This window comes from Epinephelus fuscoguttatus, linkage group LG22 (assembly GCF_011397635.1).
Source record: "Epinephelus fuscoguttatus linkage group LG22, E.fuscoguttatus.final_Chr_v1".
NCBI lineage: Eukaryota > Metazoa > Chordata > Actinopteri > Perciformes > Serranidae > Epinephelus > Epinephelus fuscoguttatus.
The window spans coordinates 3,818,655-3,843,016 of record NC_064773.1 but is presented as its reverse complement, the minus strand read 5'-3'; the positions used below and the strand labels follow the sequence as shown (position 1 = coordinate 3,843,016).

General features: G+C 37.9%; 1 protein-coding gene across 1 annotated transcript in view; it reads left to right on the top strand.

The window, feature by feature from the left end:
* The window catches only part of kiaa0930, a 47,160-nt gene extending 25,488 nt beyond the window's left edge, over nucleotides 1-21,672 (top strand). Inside the window, exons 4-11 of the mRNA XM_049567191.1 lie at nucleotides 5,269-5,373; nucleotides 7,271-7,348; nucleotides 7,461-7,562; nucleotides 8,545-8,685; nucleotides 10,359-10,547; nucleotides 11,343-11,502; nucleotides 11,871-12,026; nucleotides 15,893-21,672. Coding sequence (XP_049423148.1) covers nucleotides 5,269-5,373; nucleotides 7,271-7,348; nucleotides 7,461-7,562; nucleotides 8,545-8,685; nucleotides 10,359-10,547; nucleotides 11,343-11,502; nucleotides 11,871-12,026; nucleotides 15,893-15,933 — 972 coding nt within the window. The 3' untranslated portion in view covers nucleotides 15,934-21,672. The remainder of the gene's footprint in view (nucleotides 1-5,268; nucleotides 5,374-7,270; nucleotides 7,349-7,460; nucleotides 7,563-8,544; nucleotides 8,686-10,358; nucleotides 10,548-11,342; nucleotides 11,503-11,870; nucleotides 12,027-15,892) is intronic.
* The last annotated feature ends 2,690 nt before the right edge of the window (nucleotides 21,673-24,362 follow it).

The window sequence follows — 24,362 nt, the reverse complement described above, 5'->3', positions numbered from 1 at the left end:
GTTGAACTGAAACAGAAATAACGTTGGAGGCAGACGAGACGACACAAAAGTCACATTTAATAACACTGAATGAGACAAACGGCGCCGACAGCAGCCATCAATTTTCCCATCAGCCAAAGCCTTCAGCAGTTTGTCTTTTTAAAGTCAGAGTCAAACTTCATTCAACTAAACCTCACTTTATACAAATTAAACTTCTCCAGATTGTCTTGATATAAAATCAGGGCAGAGGTTTGGTGACTGTGGAGGCCATTGGAGTACAGTGAACTCATCGTCATGTTTGAGATGATGTGAGCTTTGTGACATGGTGCGTTATCCTGCTGGAAGTAGCCATCAGAAGATGGGTACACTGTGGTCATAAAGGGATGGACACGCTCAGCAACAATACTCAGGTAGGCTGTGGTGTTTAAACCATGCTCAGTTGGTACTAAGAAAATCTCCCCCACACCATTACACCACCAGCAGCAGCAGCAGCCTGAAGCGTTGATACAAGGCAGGATGGATCCATGCTTCCATCTGAATGTGGTTTTTCCAATCTTCTATTGTCCAGTTTTGGTGAGAAAACCCGTGTGAATTGTAGCCTCAGTTTCCTGTTGTTAGCTGACAGGAGTGGCACCTGGTGTGGTCTTCTGCTGCTGTAGCCCATCTGCTTCAAGGTTGGACAAGGTGTTGTTGCTTCAGAGATGCTCTTCTGCACACCTTGGTTGGAACCAGTGCTTATTTGACTTCCTGTTGCCTTTCTGTCATCTTGAACCAGTCTGGCCATTCTCCTCTGACCTCTGGCATCAACAAGGCATTTTGGCTCACTGGATATTTTCTGATTTGAACACATAAGGAACACCAGTGGGAAGCTACAGTATGATGTAAACCTGGCCTCTGCTCCCTCTTCTTCTCTTCATAATTACATTTCACTCGTCTGGACTCTCCGTCTGCTCTTTGTAGTTTGTCCTACATCCCCCTCCATCCCCGGTTGCCACGGTTACGCTTCATTGTTCTGTGTCCAGGTCGGGTTAACGGCTCCCATCATCTCATCCGACTGCAGCCCGGACACAACCTGCATTACAAAGACCGGAGTGTGTCCATGTGTGTTTCTGTATCCTTCTGAGGGCCAGCGTTGAGTCACAGTGAGGTCATTTTGCTGTCGGAGGATTCAGACTCCACAGGATGATGAGGAGGAGGAGGAGGAGGAGGAAGATGATGTAAATAAATAAATAAACATGTTATATACCTGTCTAGGAGGTAGAGCACCAATTCAGGATCAGTTTTGAATTAGTTATCTCCATCTATTGAATGACCGACAGACGTTGACCTGTGTTTTCACCCGTGCTCCATCACTGCCCCTTTCAGTTTTTGTTTGTTTTTTCAGTAATTCTCAACAATCTTTCATTTTTCTCTTTGCTGATTCAGTCATAACCACAAAACATAACATCAGAAACTAAAAAAAATCTACTTTTCACTGGCTAACGTACGGCCCACTGCCAAACTCTGACATCGGCTCTCCCGGTCTGCGTTCCGTAAAATGTTTCAAAGTTCAACCTGGGGACAGGCATCAAGGATTTTTGTCGCGGGAACCAAGGTTATGCGAATTTCTGTGTTGCCCTACAAATAAACGTCACCCCTGCAGCACTCTATTACACGTTATTATAACGTTAGCTAGCTAGCTGGTTAGCTGCCAAGGCATTCGCATACTTGTCATTTCTTTTTGTAATACTTGCTATAAAAAAGAAAACCTTGGAACAAATTAAGCTAATATAATACTATGGTTATCTTAATTTTTAAAACCTTTATCAAAGAAAATACATTGGTGGCGGCCATCTTGTTGATGAATTCTCATAAATGTGGACATGTATGCAATTCGCTCACTAAGATGACTTTTAATACTTATCTCTAAAGTTTGTCCTCTGGTTCCCTCAGTCAGCTCCACCCTCTCGTCCAAAAATGTTCAGAAATCCAAGATGGCGACGGCCAAAATGCCAAACTCGAGGCTTCAAAATGGCAGTCCACAAATCAATGGATGACATCACAGTGGGTACATCCATTATTTCAACAGTCTGTGCTCATAACGCTTGGTTTGGAGTGTTTTGAGGGGCCATGTAGCCCCAACACTTCGCCCTGCCCCTCTGTCCCAACAAGAATCAGGACACCCTGCCCCTAGACGTGAAACAGGGGGGGAAAGGGCCAAGTTGTCGGGGTAACGGGTATATTGGGATTCAGCCTTAGAATAGCTTTGTAGAAATATCCAGTCTTCTCACTGATGGTCTCGTTTGCTTATTTAGGTCATTTAGAGACGTCAGTATTAATCTGAGAGAGTTTCAGAGACAGTTAAAAACAAAATCCTTTGAGTTGCTTTAATTGCTCAATATGAAGAAATCTGTAAAAATCGTTATGCAGCATCTTCCTCTTCCTCTCTCCATTCTTCAGTTCCTTATTTTTGCTTTAGTGGGGCACGTTCAAGGCTCAGAGTCTTCACAGTTCATATCTGGTGATTATACCCACATACTGTATCTGTCGTCTCTGTAGCTGACGTTCAGGCGTCTCCCGCTCATCTCTATTTAACCAGACCCTGACGATATAAAGGTTTGTTGCAGCCGGTCTACAGGGAGATACGAGGTCTCCACATGCCAGGATTCATATCACTCACGAGCCATGTAGAGCACAGGAGCGGTCGCCATGGTTACGCTTTGAAACGTGAAGGCGTTGGGAAATACCCCTTTATGGAGGCAACTGAGCGTTCTGTCTTGAACAACAAAAGATAACCACAGACAGACATCACACTTTATGTAACGTTTACATAACGCTCATTGTTTTCAGATTTCAGCCACAAAGTAAACACGTTTTATTAAAAGCAGCAGATTCAGTTTAAACTGACTTTATGTTTCAGTCAGATGCTCCTGCTTCATGTGACAGAAACATAAATACAGTAGGTGAAGCAGGAAAAGACATGCAAGTCCAGGTTGATGCCGAATAATATTTATTTCCTTAAAGGGAAATGTCTCTGTGGTCCGTGTGGATGGTTCCACTTCCTTCAAATGTTCTTACATCTCCCTGCTGAAGTTCACATTGTTCTCCATTTTGCCTTCAGAACACACATCAAAAAGAAAACTGACCTTTTGCTAATAAGATGGCAAAGTCTCACAACTCAAGACGGTTGTATGATTAGAGTTGGTCGTGTGAAGGTTAAAAACATGGTAGATATGGAGTGAAAATACTGCTCATATGATTTACAAACATTTTTAAAAGATGTAGAAATATGAATACGTTTTTATAAAATGAAAAAAGGATGCTTGTATAAATATTTCTTTCTTTTGTTCTTTTGTGTCAATGATAGTTAAGTGTTAATGTCCTCAAACGAGATGATAATGAAGTCCCAGTGTCTTCAAACAACATGAATGTTAACATTTGATGCACCATACCAAATTATAGCTTAGAGAGAATTCACATCTGCATCTGAAATAACTGATTTAGATTGTAGTGGTCAAAGGTCAAGGTTACTGTGACCTTATATTCATCTCATTCTTGTTAACAAGATTTCTCAAGAAGGCCTTGAGTGAATTTCCTCAAATTTGGCACAAATGTTACTTGGACTCAATGATGAACTGGTTAGATTTTGGTGGTTCAAGGCCAAGGTCACCTTGACCTCATCTGTCTTCTGTTGAACGTGATATCTCTAGAACACCTCGAGGAAACTTCTTCAAATTTGGCATCAACATCTACTTGGTCTTAAGGATGAACTGATTCGATTTTAGTGGTCAAAAGTCTAAATTCAAGATCAGTGCGTCCATCCCATTCTTGTCAACATTGAAGGAATTTATTCAACTTTGGCAGAAACATCTACTCAAGAATTTATTTATTTATTTAAAAGGGACCATGCATAGATCAAAACATAAAAGTTACCATTTGGTGCACCATACCAAATCATAGCTTAGAGCTAATTCGCATCTGTATCGGAATCAACTGATTAGACTTTGGTGGTCAAAGGTCAAGGTCACTGTGACTTCATCTGTGTCCTGTTAAACGTGATATATGTCTAGAACGCACTAAGGACTTTTCTCCAAATTTGGCACAAATGTCCACTTGGGCTTAAGGATGAACAGCTTAGATTTTGGTGGTTAAGGGTCAAAGGTCACTGTGACCTCACAAAACACATTTTGAGGTTTAATTCAAGGTTTTCTGCGCTAAATATGACAAAATTTGACACAAATGTTTAACAGGATAAAATGTTAAAGTGATGACCTTTTACATCAAAAAAGTCAAAGGTCAGCTTCACTGTGACATCATCATGTTCTGCATAAAACAACATCATATCTCAGGAACAGAAGGGGAGACATTTGGTCAGATACTGAATTGGTGAACTGTGCTGATTGTATAGATCTGTGAGTGAAGCATCCATGTTTTCACTGACATGGGTATTAACTGTAAGAAAAACTTGACTGGTCTGCAGCAGCATTTAACTGTGAGGCACTAATTCTAGTTAACAATTATTTTTTGTCACTTCCACACGTCATTGCGATGAGGCCTGTTTGTCTCTCCTGGCACGTCCAGATTATTAAGCACCAAGTGGTATAGCTTTAGTCATAATTACAGCTTGTATGTTGACATAAACACTGTTTACAAGTCAAAAAAAATTGTAATCACGGTAACTTAACTGTGACACAAACCTGGCCCCACAGCAGTGGCTGTCTGATCCAACCTTTTAAACAGATGTGTGCCTTTCTGTTTTATGTCCAATCAACTGAATCAATTCCAGTTAAGCTCTAGTGATATTTCAGGGATAATGAAAGCAAGTAGGCTGCACCTGAGCTCCATTTGCAGGATCAAAGGGTCCGTATACTTATGTAAATGAGATTTATTTATGATTTTCTATTTTTTAATAAATTAGCAGACATTTCTAAAAGCATGTTTTGTGTTGTTATTATGAGTTAGTATGTGCAAAGAAAGATAACAGGGCTTGGTTTCTGGTCTTGTAAAGCAGAAACTGCACCTTAGACACAGAGCGATACCTCCATGTTTCATTTCCTTTTGATGTTGTCATAGTAACAAATCAATAGAGATAGATCGTCCTCACATAAAGGACTCTGAACAACCTGCTGCAGCTCATCCTTTATGTTTCTGCCCTTCTTTTGATGTCAAACTGATGTGACAGGAAGTCTCCAGAGTCCTGGTTCCTCTGAACACCTGAACTGAGCCTGACCTGCTCACATAAACACACACTGACAGATGTTAATGTGTGTGTATGATGTCTGATGAAGGGGTTTCAACTGTGTGTTACAGGTGGAGGTGGAGGTTTACAGGAGAGACTCCAAGAAGCTGCCGGGCCTTGGTGACCCTGACATTGACTGGGAAGAGAGCGTCTACCTGAACCTCATCCTGCAGAAGGTGAAGAACTCTGAGCACTGAAATTAGAGCATAAACTCGTACTCAGATTGATTAATGTGATAATATCTCATTAACAAATACTGTGTCATATTAGTTCATGATATATCTTGTTAGTGTCCTCTGGGACAGTGATTTTCAAAGGCTAAGGGGGGACTGGAATGATGAGGGGAAAATGAAAAAGATCAAATAAAATTGAACAATAATAATACTAATACTAATACTAATAATAATAATAATAATAATAATAATACTCTTGCAATCTTGCCTGCTAGCACCTAGCTAGCTTGCACTTACTCAAAAAAAATGGACGTTTTTGAAAAGGTAAAGACGTGACGAGCCACCAACAACCCAGCTGACAAAAGCACAGCTGCAGAATCCGAAGAACTTGTAAAACTCGTAAGTATGAGGCAGCAAAAAGTTTGGATTTACAGCTGCACGTATGAATGGCTATGATGGCCTCAAATGCGTTCTCTGCCTCGAGACTAGGGCCGGGTTAAAATAATCGATTCATCCGATTCAAATCGATCTTCATTTGAATATTGACTCAAAGTCCGAGATCAATCTTTTAAGACATGCTTTTTCCCACAGATGTGCCGGTAGTAAACGGGCTGCAGCGCTAAATTATTAACGACCGTAGTATCAAGGAGCTCCAACATTAGTGTTTAAAAATGTCTAAACTTTAGCATCGCTTAAAAAAATAAAGTACCAGGCAGAGGTTAAAAACAGCCGACATTTTCAAACCAAAGGAAGAGTTTCTGGCCAGGCAGTCTTAAAGTCTTGCAGCAAGCTACTGTCCCTGAGCAGGCATTGAAGGCTTTGTTTTTGGCTTCAATCATTCATTTTTTACACTTTTTGTAGTATTGTCAATTGATATTTATTGGGGGGCCTTGGCATGCATAAGTTTGGAAATCCCTGCTCTGGAGAGGAAAGTCCAAGGGTCACCAAAACTATTAGGAATCATTCTAATATTTTAACTTGTGTTCAGATTATGAAGATGCTTCTAAGTCTTATTTATGGGTTCAGATTTTCTGTTAAACCCAACATGCATTTTCATTTATCACAACCTGTGGAACGTGTGTCAAGGTTGCCCTCCAGGTCCCCTCATTTTTACAATTAGTATTAAACCCTTTGCACAAATAATGCGATTAAATATTTAAAAGACATAACAGTGGCGATAAACATAAAATATCTGTGTATGCAGATGATGTGTTGTTAAATCCCAGCTGTTTGTAATTTAACACCTTATTTGATACATTTTAAAAAGATTAAAGCTAATTGTTACAGGTATAAAAATCGTGGTGATGAACAAAATATATCTCTGTCTGCAGACGATGTGTTGTTATATCTCAGGAAAAAAAACCCTGACAAGTGCACCCTTATGTTTCCATAAAAACCTTTTTAACTGCATTTTTTTTTCATAATATTTAATTTAACTTTTTTGCTTTCTTTTCTATCATAAACAGTTTTACCAAGTGTTAACAAATCAAATAAATATACAAACACAAGAGGGAAGGGGAAAAAAGAAAAAAATGAAATACATAAGTAAGTAAAAAAATGTATTCCTACATAAATATGCACCACAATCTACTCTAATCTACACGCAGCAGATTAGCTCTCAGACACTGACATAAAGCCTCAGGCATAACTCAAAGTTAGTCGAGGTAATGTTTTTTTAACTACAGTTTTACTATGGAAGTGCTGGACAGTATAATATTAACAAAGAAGAAAAATGTTTGACAGGATAATAAAAGTACAAAGGTAATGTCCATGCATTTAGAAAATAAAGACAGAAAACAAAAACATTGTTTAAAAAAATGACAGAAAAGTAAGAAAATTGCCTTTTTTTTCTAATGAAGGAGTGTCCACAGTAATGATAAATAACTCAACTCTCTTGCAGTTGGATTACGTGGTGACGTGTGCTGTGTGCACGCGCTCAGACGCAGGAGATATCCACATCCACAAGAAGAAGTGTCAGGTATGAAATCACTCAGTTCTGCAGCAGCTCACACACTCTGTCGTTGCACCAGAGCTGCTCCACAGTCAGATTAATCAAGCTGTCTGTTATTTTTTTTTTTTTTTTTTTACAGGAAGTATTTGCATCTCCCAGCAAACACGCCATGGACAGCAAAGGAGAGGAGTCCAAGATGAGCTACCCGAACATCTTCTTCATGATCGATAACTTTGAGGAGGTAACAGAGTCTCATCGCACAGATACAGATGCTCACTGGAACATTTGCAGCCCGTGAAATACGTCCTGAGTCCAAAAACTGGACCTGTATGAAAATAGTATCCATTAACAGCACACTCAAAATGTTTTATTCTGCAAACTGTAAACTCAAAAGTGACTTTATTTAGTCACCGTCCTGTGTGAACACACTACAGATCCTGCGACGTGTGGGTATGTAGTATGAAGTTATGCAGCACCGGAAAGTAACATAAGGGCGTTTTCACACCTGAAAGTCCGAACTAAGGTTTGCATTTTCATTGCCTTGTATATATTTGATCCAGCTACTTTTGTTTTAATATTGCAATTACTCAAGCGTACTAAGGAACTATACGTGTTCTCTGCTCTGATGGCCAGTGCACACTACGCACTGAGACATCACACTACTCTTATCACTTGACAGTGGCCTCTAAAACTTCCTATAATGGGTCCAAAAGTCCAAACCATCCAAAAATTATTTTTTAAATTATTTAAATTTATTTTCTTGACTAAATAATAAACTTATGTATAAAGTGGTCTTCCTTCAGTAATGAAGCCTTTCCTCTCTGCAGTCAGACCCCACAGAGCCTGGAAGTGTCCAGAGATCCTGTCGATGCGTCGGTGTAATGAACTGTGACTTGATGCTTTTTCACTCCATTTAAAAACCAGCTCCTGCACTAACACCTGCTTTTATAGGTCGACTGGAGGGAAAAACACCAGATCACACAGATTTCTCTCCTGGAGGGAAATCAATGAGCGAGAAAAAACTGCTTACTGTGTACTCAGATAAACAACCAGCAGTCACTCTGTTAGTTTGGCTCAGTTTCTAAAACCAAATCTCCTCACTGACAGAGAGAGATGAGGGAATTGCTCCCAGACCTTAGTTTATGATCATTTTAGGGTCGTGTGAAAGAATGAATGCAGATAATAAAGGTATTTGACGGTAAATATTATTTTATTATGTGTAGGTGTTCAGTGACATGACGGTGGGCGAGGGCGAGATGGTGTGTGTGGAGCTGGTGGCGAGTGACAAGAGCAACACCTTCCAGGGCGTCATCTTCCAGGGCTCCATCCGCTACGAGGCCCTGAAGAAGGTCTACGACAACCGGGTGAGACGCTGCTACTGCTGCTGTGAGCTAATGCTAATGACAACATGCTAACTTGGTGTTTAGAGCAGTGGTTTCCAACTGGTGGGTCATGGATCCATTCTGAATGGACTGTAAGTGTAAACATGTCAAGTTTGTAAAAAACATACTTTATTTTGAAGAACAGTGAATTTCCAGCACAGAGTTTTTATTTTGAAGTGCCGTTTCCTGCTGTAGAGTCTCTAACTTCACTAAGAAATACTAATATAATAGAGTGCTGTATTTTTATTTTTTTGAAGGTTGTGTATGTAACTTTCAGAATGTCCTTGTTATTAGTGACACCTCTATCTGAGGCCGTTAGTGAACTGCAGTCTACATCCTGTTGCTCGCAAGCACCTGGGAATCAGGCAAAACACTGACGTGTAATCCACGAGACTGCACGTGATAGACCGTCATCGTGTTGATCGAATTTAGAGTAACGTTACTACTTGGACCAGTGGCTCCATGATACTAGCTAGCTTGCTGTTGGCAAATTATCAGCTAACGTTATGAGGTAACTAAAGGCATGTCCATGCAGGATAGCTCAACAGCTAGCTGGATAACCTTAGCTTACAGTCAGCTACTGACGCCCAGCTAGCTGTAAATTAGCTGCGCTGTGATTTGCAAACCAATCTGACAACAAATCTGATCGAATTAGTTGAGGTTACCCACTCAAGACAGTATTTTGCTATGTTAGCTAGTTAACAATATGTCCGGACTAGCTAACGTTAGCTGACATTAGCCAGCTAAAACTACAATATCACAATATATTTCATATGTCAGTGTTTTCTCTACGATTTCTTTAAAGCACCAGGGCCACTGAATTTAATTAATGTACCTTTTTATCAGACCACAAATGAGACAAGAATTAGCTAGCTAGCATAGCTCGAGGTCCGTGGCCATCAGTCCTCGCTGCAATGAGATTATGCTGCGTTCAAAGGGTTCCTGTTAGCTATGTTTACAAGAAGAGACCATCTGCACTCCGACTTCAGACTTTGAGTACACACCTTCCCATGTCGTAAACACAAGCTCACAAGCTCCTTATGAATGTAGCATTTCTTCCCTGGTAGGAGGTCAGACGGCAGCTCCGGAGACAGACCGTCAGTCAGAAGCTGTAGCAGCTCGAATTCAGCCAGTGTAAACCCAAAGTTAGGGTTTGTCTCCAGGCTGCAGCTGCAACATGTAGATCACTGGTTTTCATTTCTAAGCTAACATTAGCTAGTGTTGCACACAATTGGCACTGTAGGGGAGCGCAAGGCAAGGCACAGACGCACACATGATGTCACATGGCGCACACATGATGTCACATCCTTTGGATTTATCCCAGAAAATGTGTCCCGAGTCTTTTACATAGAAGTCAGTCCACAGGCTGATATCGGCAGCTGAGAAAGTTGGGGAACGTCTCAGTTTTTAGATTATGTTACGAGCCGTCACCAACTGGCAACAAAAAACAATTTGTACATGTAGGAAGTTACATACAGAACCTTTAACTTTCACAACAAACTGTTTCAGAGTCAGAAAAGGTTAACTGTTGATACATTTTCCTATCAAAGCAATTTACAAAATGAATAAAAATCCTGTTAAAAGATATATTCAATATCTTTTTTACATCTGTGTTTTCCCACATGTTGAGGCTCATGATTGTGTTGGTGCTGCAGGTGAGCGTTGCTGCTAAGATGGCCCAGCGGATGTCTTTCGGCTTCTACAAGTACAACAACATGGAGTTTGTGCGGATGAAGGGTCCGCAGGGCAAAGGTCACGCTGAGATGGCCGTCAGCCGGGTGCCGACCGGTGACACCTCCCCATGCGGCACCGAGGAGGACCAGGTGTCGCCCATGCACGAGAGGGTGAGGAGAACAAACACACGCTCACAAACACATGTGGAAAGTTAATACTCGTAAGTACTTTACTTCTACTCCACTACACCTCAGAGGGAAATAAAGAGAAACCATAGATGTTCCATGTCTAGTTTATCAAAGACAGATTTTCCTGAAAAAAATTCTTGGTATTTGCAGACTTTTATTTTGTAGGTTTCATTCTAAAAAGACTGAATTCTCAGTTTTTGATTCTTCATTTTTTTTTAAATTCTGTTTGAAGTCAAACCTGAGGTTGTATTTCAAGGCATCTTAAACCCCAAACAGACACTCTGAATTCACAAAGCAGGAACTCCAAACTTCCCATTTCATCAGCTTACAAGTTGTTTTGGAGTTTGGGTTCACTTCCTGTTTGTCTGCGAGAAACAGAACAGAAAACATCAGAAAGCTTCAGATCAGCGTTTCCAAGTCGCCTGTGAGCGGCACGAAGCTTCAATGAGCTCGGCACAAAGACATGAAATCAGGTCGTGATCAATAATAAATGCTGCTGGATGGATGATGCATCATTTAACAGTCTGTCCTCCAGATGTGTCTCACAGACGTCTGATGGATCCTCAGAGGTCACCATGAAATGACACTTTGATTTATTTATATTCTTACACACACACACACACACACACACACACAGAGAACAGAATAAAAATATTTACCAGAACTGAGAATCAGCTGACGTGGATAAAAACTTGAGTAGTTTGGCACCACTTCAGTCAGTATATAAAGAGTATTATGTGTATGTGAGTGATGATGATGACTCTCGTCTTCCTCCAGGTGACGTCCTTCAGCACACCTCCGACCCCGGAGAGGAACCGTCCCTCCTTCTTCTCTCCGTCTCTGAGACGCAAAGTGCCCCGAAACCGAATCGCAGAGATGAAGAAGTCTCACTCCGCCAACGACAGCGAGGAGTTCTTCAGGGAGGAAGAAGACGAAGGTACGAACTGGGACACAGACTGGTCACACTGGTTTGTCCTGCAGCGTCAGTCTTTATCTGTTTTTAGCTCAGTTATCAGTAAATCATCAGGAGGCTGTTTGTTCTGTTGTAGCTGTAATAAAGTCTGCAGCCTGCAGGTGGCGCTTTCTGAAAACATTTTCTTGAGTTTGCAGAATTTTATTTTCAGAAAAAGGCTGAATTTCTGCATTTGATTCTTGTTCTTTGAAATTAATTTGCATAAAATTTGAGGTTCTGAGGATTTTTTAAGCTTTAAATTAAAGGTAAAATGAAATAATTCATGTCAGGCGTTTGTTTTAAATCTGATAAAACATCAGTAATTCTTAATGATGTTTTTGTGTGTATTTCAGATCTTCACACCACTTCCAACCTGCGCTCTCGCTCTCTGTCGGGGACCGGTCGCTCTCTGGTCGGCTCCTGGCTCAAACTCAACCGGACTGAAGACTACTTCCTGCTCTACTCACACCTGACCTACGTCACCCTGCCGCTGCACCGCATCACCACAGGTCAGAGGTCATCACACACTCTATGGCACCAGTACTATGATTCACAGGATGCAGACTGTGTGTATTAGCCTGCTGTTAGCCGCCTGTTCTAGATGGTTTCCTCTCCTTCTGCTACCTGTGTGTTACTGTTTTCAAAATCCCTGTTGCAGACCCTTCTCCACACTTTGACGGCTGTGTACCTCCGAGCTCGCCACCTACATGCTCAAATTTCTTTTCAGTGTTTTCTTTTGCAGACATGTTAATGCCAGCGCTCGCCTCCTTATGTGTACAATGTTCCACCAAAACAAGTTCCCTCCTGACACAGAGCACTGGTGCTGTATCCTGAGCTTAACTCTACCTGAGGCAACTGCCAGCGTATTTCTTCCTCGGTGCAGAATTTTAATGGGTTCAGCCGGATGATTTTTCAGCACTAAAATGAAGTGTGGAGATTACAAGACTATCACACGACTATCATCTCATTTTCCTCAGCAAAGACAGTATCATCCTGCTCCCTTCTTGTTTGTGTTATTCTGATCATTTTAAAATGTACAAACATAAATCATTCATTGTGAGAGTTACTGAACAAATGACCTAAACATTTAAATGTTTTTGATACAACCATTAAATGAGGTACATATACAGTGTCTTCAGGTGCTGATAGATTCTTATTTGTATTTGTTTTTCTCAGTACTTCAGCTTTTTTCATTACTTACTCAGTCAGCCATCTGGTAGGCTTGGGCGATTGGACAAATATATCGCCAATCACCAATCGCCCATCGGCTGAGTCCATCGCGGTTGGTTTCATTTTTGGCGATTTTTGTCATTTTATTTTGCTAAATTAATGGTCTGTCTCCACAGAATTCAACTCGGTGCATATAGTTCATAATTACTACGTAGAGCACAATTCAAAGTGTGCGCGTATTGAACTGGAAGCTTCACACTGAATTCCGACGAGTCTTTCACAAAACACGTCAGTATGGCGGAGCTGAAAGTAACGTTAATTCATAAACCATATTTGAGAACTGCATCAAAAAAGATGTGCAGTTGTGCACCCCGATCGTTACAGTAGGACAGGTATGTTATCCCTATCTCCCACCTGTTTGCTCATTTAGAGGCTGTGAGCGAATGCGTCCTTCTGCAGCCGTCAGACTCTTTTTAAAATGGTGTCGGACAGTCGTTTTCGGTCCGTCTTTACAGCTTATTACTCAGCAAAGATCTCAAGGTGATTTTTTTAATGAATAAGAGTATAGTCTATAGGTTGTATGTTTCAGTAAAATTTCAGTTCAATAATTTTGACATTAAAGACCACAGTCAGAGGATAAGGCGCAGGTAAATTGATTCAAACAGAATAAACAGTTGGTCGGTCCACAAAAGTTACACAGTAACAGCAGCCTATGATAACAAATAAGTAAATATAAGCGAAGGACACTGAAAAAATAAAGTGCAAAAATCACACATCACATAAAATAATGATGTCCACTCCCTTTGCGCTGTCTTTATAACAATGCCGTTGCGGACGTGGCAGAAAAACCTTAAGCTGTTATAACTGTTGTAAAAGCCTCTCGTAGGCTTATTGCTTGAATAAATAAATACAAATAATAATAATAAATATAGGCTAAACGAAGAACAATGGAAAAACATAAATAATAAAGTCCCTTTGCGCTGTCTTTAACTCAAAAACACAACGTTTAACATGTTTTTGGAGAGGAAAACGAGCATGCTAACGTTATCTGGCGTAAGCAAAGTGCGCATATGGTTAACAGTGTTAGCAGCCGTGCTAAACACCCTCTCTGACGGCGTGCTTGTTGCCGGTATGCACAGATACCTCCGTGCCATGTTGGACATGAGTGGGTGCGCAAAGCACGCTGCATTTTTTGCTGCATTCATGTGGTGTCGGAAGATCCGAGTCATTTTTCGATTTTTTTTCTGACATCAGATGAATGCAACATCCTCCCTCTTTTTTTTTTTCTCCTCCACACACACAACTGCCGAATATATCAGCAACCGGCGGTTGATGGGCTGACGGTGGCCGGTTGGAAATTTTTAACATATCGCCCAACCCTACCATCTGGTTACTGTCTTACTTAGTTAGTTGGTTACTTAGTCACATAGTTTCTTAGTTACTTTGTAAGAGAGTTAGTTACTTATTTATTCAGTTAGTTTATTCCTTGGTCACTTTCTTTCTTTTTTTCTTAGTTAGTAACAGAATCAGTCAGTCACTTATTTAGTTAGTTGGTCAGCCTACTTAGTAACAGTTAGTTTTTTACTTTGTCAGTTATTCATTTAATTATTTAGTTAGTTGGTTATTTATTTAGTCACCACCTTTCTTATTACTTAACTTTCTTAATTTCTTATTGAGTCAGACGACCAGTTCATTACTTATTTAGTTGGTTCTTCACTTAGTCAGAGAATTTGTTAGTTACTTATGTAGTCAGTTACTTTATTACTGTCACTTTCTCTGTTTCTTAGTTAGTTAGTTAGTTAAGTAGTTAGTCGGTCAGTCGGTCGGTCAGGTAGTTGGTTGGTTGGTTAGGTGGTTGGTTGGTCGGTCGGTCAGGTGGTTGGTTAGTTAGGTAGGTAGGTGGTTGGTTGGTTGGTTGGTTAAGTAGGTAGTTAGTTAGGTAGATAGTTGGTTGGTTGGTTACTTATTACAGTAGTTGGTCACTTAGTAAGATTGTAAGTTCATGACTTTGTTAACACTTGGTTACTTACTTTAACTAGTTCATTACTTATTTAGTCATTTTGTTTCTGTCTTTGTTAGTACATAAGTTGGTTAGTTAGTCAGATAGTTACTTTTTTACATTTTTAGTTAGTTACTTAGTGAAAGTTACTTATTTAGTAAAATGTTTTACGTATCTAGTCTTTTTCTGTCTTTCTTAGTACATTCTAATACTTCTAGTCAGTTACTTATTTAGTTTGTTGTACTTGGTAAGATATTTTTTAACCTTGTCAGACAGTTAGTTACTTGTCAGTTACTTATTTAGAGATAGTTTATTACTTAGCCCTATTCTGTCTTAGTAACAAAATTAGTTGGTAATTTATTGAGGTAGTTTGTTTTAGTCACTGTCTTAACTGACTTAACTTTTTTAATTCCTTATTTAGTCAGTTACTTTATTTCTTTACTTTCTTCGTTACTTATTTTGTTAGTTTGCAACTATTTAGTCACTGTTCTGTTAGTTCATAATTTTATTGATTACTTATTGAGTCAGCTGGCCAGTTAAATATCATACTAAGTCGGTTTCTTAGTCAGATAATTACTTTCTTACTTTTTCAGTTAGTCACTGAGTAAGAGAGTCAGTTACTTATTTAATCAGTTTATAACTTAGTCCCATTTTTTCTCAGTTACATAATTAGTTGGTTACTTATTGATGTTGTTTGTCACTTTGTCAGTTAGGCCTAGTTAATTACTTAATTAATTAGTTACTGTGTTACTTTGTCAGTTGGTTGGTTACTTTGTTGGATGGCAGCTTACTCAGTCAGTTACTTACTTAGTCAAAGAGTTAGTTACTGGGCTAATTGGACTTGGCTATTCTTTCTCAAAGCAGTTAGTTACTTACTTGTTTACTTATTTAGTTTGTTACTTAGTTACTTGAATACTCAGTCAGGTGATTAGACTTTGCTTTTCTTTAGACCTGAGTGATCAGTCAGTTAAACAGTCAGTCAGACTTAGCGTGGAGTTTATCAGTAGTTGAGCAGTGAAGACAGGAAAAGAGGCAGAAGTATGACATCCAGCAAACGTCCTTAAGGGAACCTGGGACATTATGGGGACGTTATGGGGACGTTATGGGGACATTATGGGGACGTTATGGGGACATTATGGGGACAATGTGACTGAATTACTGTTAATTATTTATTCATCATTAACCTGTGACGTTTGTTTGTGTCAGACATCCTGGAGGTGAGGCAGAAGCCCATCCTGATGACATAGCAGGGCTGGACTCACTCAGAGCATCACTACCAAGTGCCTCCTGCATCAGGCCACTGAGACCACAGCAGCGCCCCCCGGTGTCCAGACCGAGACCAACAACCAAACACCTGCTTCACCCGGAGAGACCAGTCAGAGGAGACCACGACAAACCAGCCATTCAGGAAGTGCCTCTTCTTCTTTTCAGTTCCTGCTGTGTCCGAGGTCGTCTCCACGGAAACGGGCCCGGCGTCGGGATATCATATGACCTCAGTGTGAAGAGGCATTGGCTGAACTCTGACCAGGAAGTGAAGAATGTGTGTTTTCTTGTAAATATCCTGCTGCTTTACTCACTGAGACGCCTCGACTTAAAGGTTCTGCTTTTAATGACACGTTCTGTTTCTGTTCCACCGTTGTGGTTTTCTTTTTGTTTTTAATATTATCTACGACGACAGGAGGTGAGAGGGACTGAAATGTTTGTGTCTGAGAGGAAACTAAAAGAGTGGACGGCTTCAGTCCTGTAACCAGACGTAGTGTCGGCTCTGTTTGAGGTCACAGCGGGGTCAAATCATTGCTTCATTTATTAAGACAGGTCAAAATATAAAAAACAAATGATCATCACAGCTTTGACTTCATGTCGATTAAATGTTCCGAACGTGTTCAACGAGAAGAAGCACACCTGAGAACCCGTTACCAGCAAACATTTAACTTGTAATGATTATTTAAATGTTTCATAGTTTTCATTTGCTCAGCTTAATTAATAGTCAAATAGGTAAATCAGTCAATCATTAACTGGATTTAATCGCCCCGCCAACACGTTAAAGTTCACAGTAACAATAAGCAGAATACGATGTGATTATAATTACTTAAATAAAGAAAATAAATCAAATTAAAACTTGGTTATTTCACTGGAAAAATGACCTGATTGATGATAAACTAAAATAACTCACATTATCAGAATAAAATCATAATTCTTAAAATAAATTTATTCTTATAATCAAACTTATTTTTCGTAGAAAACTGTGACTTTACTCCAGAGAGTTATTCAGAGTTTTTTAATCATTAAATTACAACCAATTTCCCTCCAAATTTTCCAGTTCATCTTCGTCTTAAATGATAAATTGATGATTTCCTGTCACTCAGCGAACTGATAAACAGGGTTCCTGCACATTTAGCATTTCAAAGTTCAAATTTACAGACTTCGATTTTTAAACCATATTTGTCAGAAAAATAAGTGTTCCCCTAATATATTTTACAAACGCCATGAAAAACACTCTGCTTGTGTCATCAGTTTATTTTTAAAAAATTCTGAATTTCAGATTTTAGAAAACAGAGTTGGGGCAGTAGTCTGGAAACACAAAGATTTTTCCAGACTCTTTTCACTTTTCCAAATGTGTTCAGACCTGGAAAGTCACTTACTAAAATCAAATCCCATACTGTGAAGGAACCCTGGATGAATCAGCTGATCGTATCGTCCTGACTGGGTGTTAAATTTGACTAAAACACGACCCGTCTGTCACATCTGTCGCTGTGAACTCGACTTTATAACCTCCCCGAAGACCACCAGCAACAGTTCGCTGCCGTATACAACAATTAACTGTAATGAAATTATAAATATAATTAATAAAATCTAAAAATCTTATATTTAAAATGACTTAATACATTGACTATTTAAAAGTTCACTGTCTTTTGTTTTGCTAACTAATCAGATAATAATTTCAGCACCGAGTGTGTGATGTCATTACTCCTAATAGCGTGTAAATCAGATCTTTGACCTCACCACAGTTTCAAACTTGTACAGCAACAAATTATTATTACTGTTATTACGCAAAGTGCAAATATAAAAATATACTGAGATGTCAGAGAGAAAAAATAAAGGTGTGCAGACAGTTTACTAATTTGATTTTACAACACGTTTGGGATCAGTGAGACGCTCCAGAAATGATTTTACAGTCTAAAATATGTCGTACGCATGGATCTCAAAGACAACACAACCTGAAGTAGCTGCACATGCTGGCGTTTCAGCCCACAGTCAAACTGATTAAAGGAATAATCCATTCCCCAAATGACTGTATGTATATCAGTAACTCTCCCTGTGTTACGCTGAATTCACAAAGAAAATTTTCTTTTTCTCTCATGCCTCCACGGTGAACGAAGAATCCAAAAACAGAGAAAATTCTTGATGAATTGAAGCCATAGGGGTCCACGTTTAACAACAGCAGAACTACATCAAAACATCCATTTACAAACTCTAACACAGCTCGTGAGTTGTAACCCAAGTCTCATTTATCCAGTCGTATGATCAGTACTTCCAAACACATGCATTTCCATTAAACCTCACTATTTAACTCTTTGACACCTGAGCAAATTGGCTTGATTTCTTTCAAACACGTGGCAAGACAGCCATGAGCAGTGGAGGAAGAAATGACCCAAAGAATTTGCAAGAAATTAGTAAAAAGAGAAAATTGAAAACAATAAAATGAGCCTTAAAAAATATATATTTGTTTTATAATTTTAAATATGTAATAATTACAAAAAAAATGTCTTTTTTCCCCTATATTTTAAAAATAATTTTCTAAATCTTTTTTTTTTTTTTTTTTGCAGTTTGTGGGACGTGTCGTACCAAGTTGCTCATTGCCTTTTTTTTTTTTTTTATGATGACACTGCACGAGATGTTTTAGGAGAGTTTTGCTGTTGCTAAACGTGGACCCCTATGACTTCTACTCATCAAGAATTATCTCTGTTTTTGGATTCTTCGTTCATCATGGAGGCGTTCGACAAAGACAAAGTGCTCTTGACAGATTAAATTGACCACAGGGAGAGTTACTGCGACACAGATGATCATTTGAGGGGTGAAATATTCCTTTATATGATCCACAGTGAAAATGAGACGAGACAAGATGGATGACGTTCAGTAATGAGAGCATAAATCAGTGTTGTTTTACTCCATGACACCTTCCGGGTGATATTAAAATCTATAACTAGCTGAGTTTTAAATTAGGGGCAGTCTGATCGAAGATAACAAGACTGAATCCTGGAAATGATTTAATCTAAGTCAGGTGTGTTCAGCAGTTTAATACCAGACTTATAAGTTATTATTTTCAGCGAGTCTGTTTTTTGATTTAAAACCATCGAACACAAACTCCAGACGGACCCCGAGCCGACGGACACAACATCTGTATTTCATTAAAGCAGCTGTGTGATGATAAAAACTGTCGTCGACTTCCACAGAGTTAAAAAGAACAAGAAGAAGAATCACAGGATCCCAGCTTTGACTTTTTACTTTTCTTTAAAACTGCAACTGCGACTCACAAACTGGAAGTGACTTGAAAACCTCATGAAGAAACAACAGACGATTTTAAAGGGAAACTGGAGTAAAAACCGAAGGAAGCGTCCTGACGGGATCCAGATGTGTTTTCAGTTTGTTGATGTTGAAGTTTTTTCTCCCTCTGTGCTCCTGAAGCCTTAAAATCTGACTGTATGTAACTTTAATGTTTCTTCTTTCACGTCATGTAAAACATTTTAAACAACCAGCTGAGGCTTCCAGACATCAGTCTTTAAATCTGCGGAGACGTCGGAGAGTTTGTGAGAGCGGAGACACCGAAATCAGTCGACATTATCAGAGCTGGGGCTGAAAAATAATCATCCGTAAAATATCAGATAAAGACAGACGTCCGTCACAAGTTCCCTCAGTTTGGAGTCATTAAATATTCAATTTAAATACCTTTTTAAAGATTAATCAGTCATTTGTTTGTCTGCTTAATAAACGAGTGAATTAATTTAATACAGACAGTTTGATTAATCACTTCAACTGAAGGAAAATTGATGAACATCAATCATGAATGAATGTTGATAATCTTTGATTCTTAAATGTAATATTAAAAAAACAATAATAAAATTGCTGTAACAATTTAGAATATTAAAATTACTTGAAAATGTAATAAAGCTAAACCTTAAGATTTTGATGTTAAGGAAGTAATGTTTTGAGAGAAAAAAATCAGAATTTGGAAAGATTAAAGTTGTGATTATTAGGAAGAACTAATAATATCCTAAAACAAAGAATTTATCATGTTGATTATTGAATGAATATTATTAACAAAATTTTAAGTAAGTAAAAAGAAAGTAACGTTGTTGTAATAATGTGGCAAAGGAATTATAAAAGCACTCAATATTATGAGGATTAAATATCAATTGGACTTACACATGACTTTTTATTGTTAAAAAAAAAAAATCCACTTTTTCCCCAAAATATTATGATTCCATCAATAAATTTTACTCAAATTTTGTGCTAAGAAAAAAACCCTCAAAATTTTACATATTTTTCTCCCCAAATTCTGCCTTTTTGGAAAATTGCGACTCTTTTCTTAAAATTTAAAAATCTAAATTAAAAAATAAAAATAAAAAATACTTTGGGAACTTGTGATGAGCTTTTTCACTATTTTTGGACATTTTAAAAAACATTTTTTAGAGAAATCAATCAGTCGTTTAAAGCTTGTGATAAAAATAATTGTAAGCTGCAACCCTGGTTTTGTTACTTAATAAATTATTGAATTATTCTTTAATCATTACGGCTGAATATTGTCACAGAATTCCCCGTTTGATTCGATTTCAATTGAGGAACTTTTATGCAATAATTCTTACAGATACTAAAATTGCATATCGTCAGTATTTGTCCAGGTAATTAATGTAAAAAACGGAACCATAACATATCTAAAGATTTGTCTTGTTTTTCTAAATTATTACCTCAGAATTATGAGAAAAGTTTTAAGAAAAAAAAATTCTGCTTATTTTTCTGAATTAAAGACATTTTAATTTTCAGAAAAACAAAGCAGGATTATATTACAAGTTAGCAACATACAAATATCTCGAAATGCAAAATTGCTGTAAATAAATTTGAAATTTATGGGTCAAGAAAAATAAAACTGAACCATGAATAATACACCAGAACATTTACGTAAAGCTTCAGGACGGCAACTAATAATTAGATCTATTAAATATTACTCTGATTGTTTCACCAGTTATTCATTACGTTTTTACAAATGTCTGAAAGTAGTGAAAACCTCAAAGTAAGGCGGAGTCATAGATCCACTGTCCAGGACAAAATATCTACAATTTCGATATTGATTTATAGAAATAAAAGTTGTGATCAATCAGAAAATGATTTTCAGACAGCTCTGATTTTGTTGAAGATTTTGTCGTCTGGTGTTTTCACGATTTAACGGTGAGACTCGACGTCTGAGGAGAAGCTGAAGGATCACGGGAGGAGTTCAGACAGCTGTTGTTGTTGTTGTTATTGATCAGTTATTATCAGTGATTGATTTGCACTCAGAGACGAAGCCATCCTCGATCAAAGTGTTTTTTCTCTGTGTCGTATTTAACAGTGAAATATTCCACAGGGCACTTTTTCCTGTCAGTGAGGCGACCTACTCGTCTCCTCAGTGTTATTGACGATGATGAAGATGATGATGATGTAGTTTATAGTTTCTCCAGCTGAATGTATCCACGCTGATCAATAGCAAAGACTGCTTTAACTGAGAAACGTTTGATATGAGCAAGACGACAGTTTGCACTGTAAAACGCTTTTAGAACCTTTTTGAAACGTTTGTTAAAAACTTTTCGTTGTTCCTTTAACGCTCATCATGGCTTTTGTACACGGACACAGTTAATGTGCATGTTTCCATCTCACCTCTGTTGCTTAGTTTCCAAACGTATGTACATTTTACTGTATTTATTTATTGAAATACACATTACCAGAAAAACTGACGCACGTGGGCTTTTATTTTTTCTGCGTCACGTTTGTTGGCGCTTCAGTTTGATCCAGAGAAGTTAAAGACAGTTACAGGCTTCTTTTCCAGGAAATAATCTGGGTTTCTTCTCGGTAGATCTCCACTTGTGCTCAAGAAGAATCAAAATATTTCTGTGAATTCTGAACTGATCCTGCTCTCCAGAGGATGAACCTTTTAAAGTGTTGCTCAGCTGAATGTTGCGTCTCTTATCTCTAGAAATGTTTAAGGTTCGTAACATCGGCTCATTTCTTTTCTTTGCTCGATAAACTTCACAAATTAATTTAATTCAGGAACTGTTTGACTGATTAATTAACAATGTTGACGATCCTCAATTTTAAAAGTGACTGTCAGAAGAATTTCATCAGACGATTTACACAAAAATGCCATTCAATTGAAGCTAAATTATTTTATGCTTTATTTCCCAATATAACTTCATTCTTAAAACGTTTTAATTTGACACTGATATTTTTGCTTAAATTGTAATATTTTAAGGATAAATTTGATCTGACAAAACTATGATGTTACAAGAAAGAATACTGCAAAATAATGAGGAAAAAAGCACCTATAATATGAGAACAAAATATTACTTTTTATGGATTTTAATCATCAGGACGTCGTGTGTGAATGTTCAACACTTTACTTTTCATTTTCTTTATCAGGTTAGATTTGATACAACCTTAATATTTGGGCTGTGATGATGTAAAACACTGACAAACTAAAGTACCTGTACTGTGGTGGTAGCCAGGCGCCCTCTAGTGACACACAGAGGAATCTCTAAAATATCTTTTATAAATTTAAAGACATATAATGCTATCAAAAATATATATTGGCTGAAAATACTTTAACTATGAATTCAAATGAAAAGAAAATAAATAAATGACACATTTTAAGCGAGACAAATGAGCGTCACCACCTTAAACTCCTCCTGTTAAAGAGCCTTATAATGTGTCTATTTTTTTTTTACTTTTATGCTTTATTTTATTTTTATATTTCCATTCATTTATTTAATAACGTGGAGACTCGATGCTGGTGTCTGACTGGAAAGTATTTCCATTTTTAAAACAAGACTAAAGCTGCATCCCAAGACCATGCAGCACATAATTCCAGACAGTATGTGCTTCATTTTCAGATTGATTTTAGCTTTTGAAATCTTTGTGGAGCCGTTTCATCCTCTACATCGACTTATTTTAATTAGTTCCAGCCGTGAGCAGCTCCTCAACTTCCTTCTTGCATTGCATTGTGGGAGAATACTGTACATAGTGAACTTTACTTGTCTGCTGAGAATCATTCTGTAGTCTGGATTTACAACATCTTTAGTAACAGAAGCAATTTTCTTTAATTTCTTTAAATAACACGGCAAAAAAGGCAACAAGCAACTTGAGCAACTTGGGAGGAACTGTTCCACAAACTGCAAAAAATTAATAATAAAATTTAGAAAGCCAAGGAAGGGAAAAAAAATATAATTATTATTTATTTAAAACATTGTATAATTTTTTTTTGTTTTTTAATTTTCTCGTTTTTACTAATTTCTTGCTAATTTTCTGGATCATTTTGTCGTTCACAGCTCACTGCCTTCTCCCCCGATTCGGTTCCTAATATCTATATCTAAAAGGACATTTTTGGAGGTGAATCTTAAACATGGAGCTGAAAGTTAGAATAAAACAAAACTTAAAAAGCAGCAGAAGTTGTTACTGAACCCAGTCCTGCTCTCCAGAGGCATAACGCTTTAAATTTTAATCACTCCATGATCTTTCCTCTAGTACGGAAGCGTATTGCATTCACTTGACAAATAAAAGAAAAATTTGTTTTGAGTAATTTTATTTTTCTGTTTTTCGGAGTAATTTTTTTTTCTGTTTTTCAGAGTATTTCTAAGTTAAGAGAGCAACAGAACAACAGACGCTTTCATTCCTTTCTTGAGAGCTCGATATAATGGAAGCAAACATGACTTGTTTAGTTTAATCCAGTTTTACTTTGTTTTGGGTTTGAGACACTGGGAGATACTCTTGGCTTTAAGTCAAATAGATGGTGTTATCATTAGTTTGTCGACTTTACGCAGGCACCTTAAGACTTTGTGGTTGTTCAGACAAAATACATCCATGAGCAGGAGTCACCATGGACGCAGGGGTCACTTGCAGGTGCCAGGTGGGAGCTTCTCGCGAGATTTTGAAGTATCTCGTCTCCTCGTTCAGGAAAAAAAAAATACCCTGAAAAACAGAAAAAATTACCGCAAAAAAACAAACAAACAGAAAAATAAATAAAATACTCGAAAACAGGGCTTTTTTTTATTTGTCAAGTGAATGCAATACGCCTCTGTACTCTAGCATCACCTTCAGGACTAACATATTTTAATTTAACTCTAATGTCAGACTTAAACAGATGCACTTAAATTTTACGCTGAAATTTTAATCATGTAGTTATATTTTGAGAAGAAAATCAAAGTTTTAGGAGAATAAAGTTCTGATTTTTGTGAAGAATTTTGAGATGTGAGAAAAAGTAACTTAACATTTTCCAAGGATTTAGCCAATTTACCCACTGTTGTTCCTAATCTCTCCTCAGTTCACAGCTGATGTTTCAAACTCCTATTTCACACTTTAACACCAGCAGTGACGTGAGAAGGATATTTTTGGAGGGAAAACTTTAATATGAAACACAGAAAATGAAAAGGCA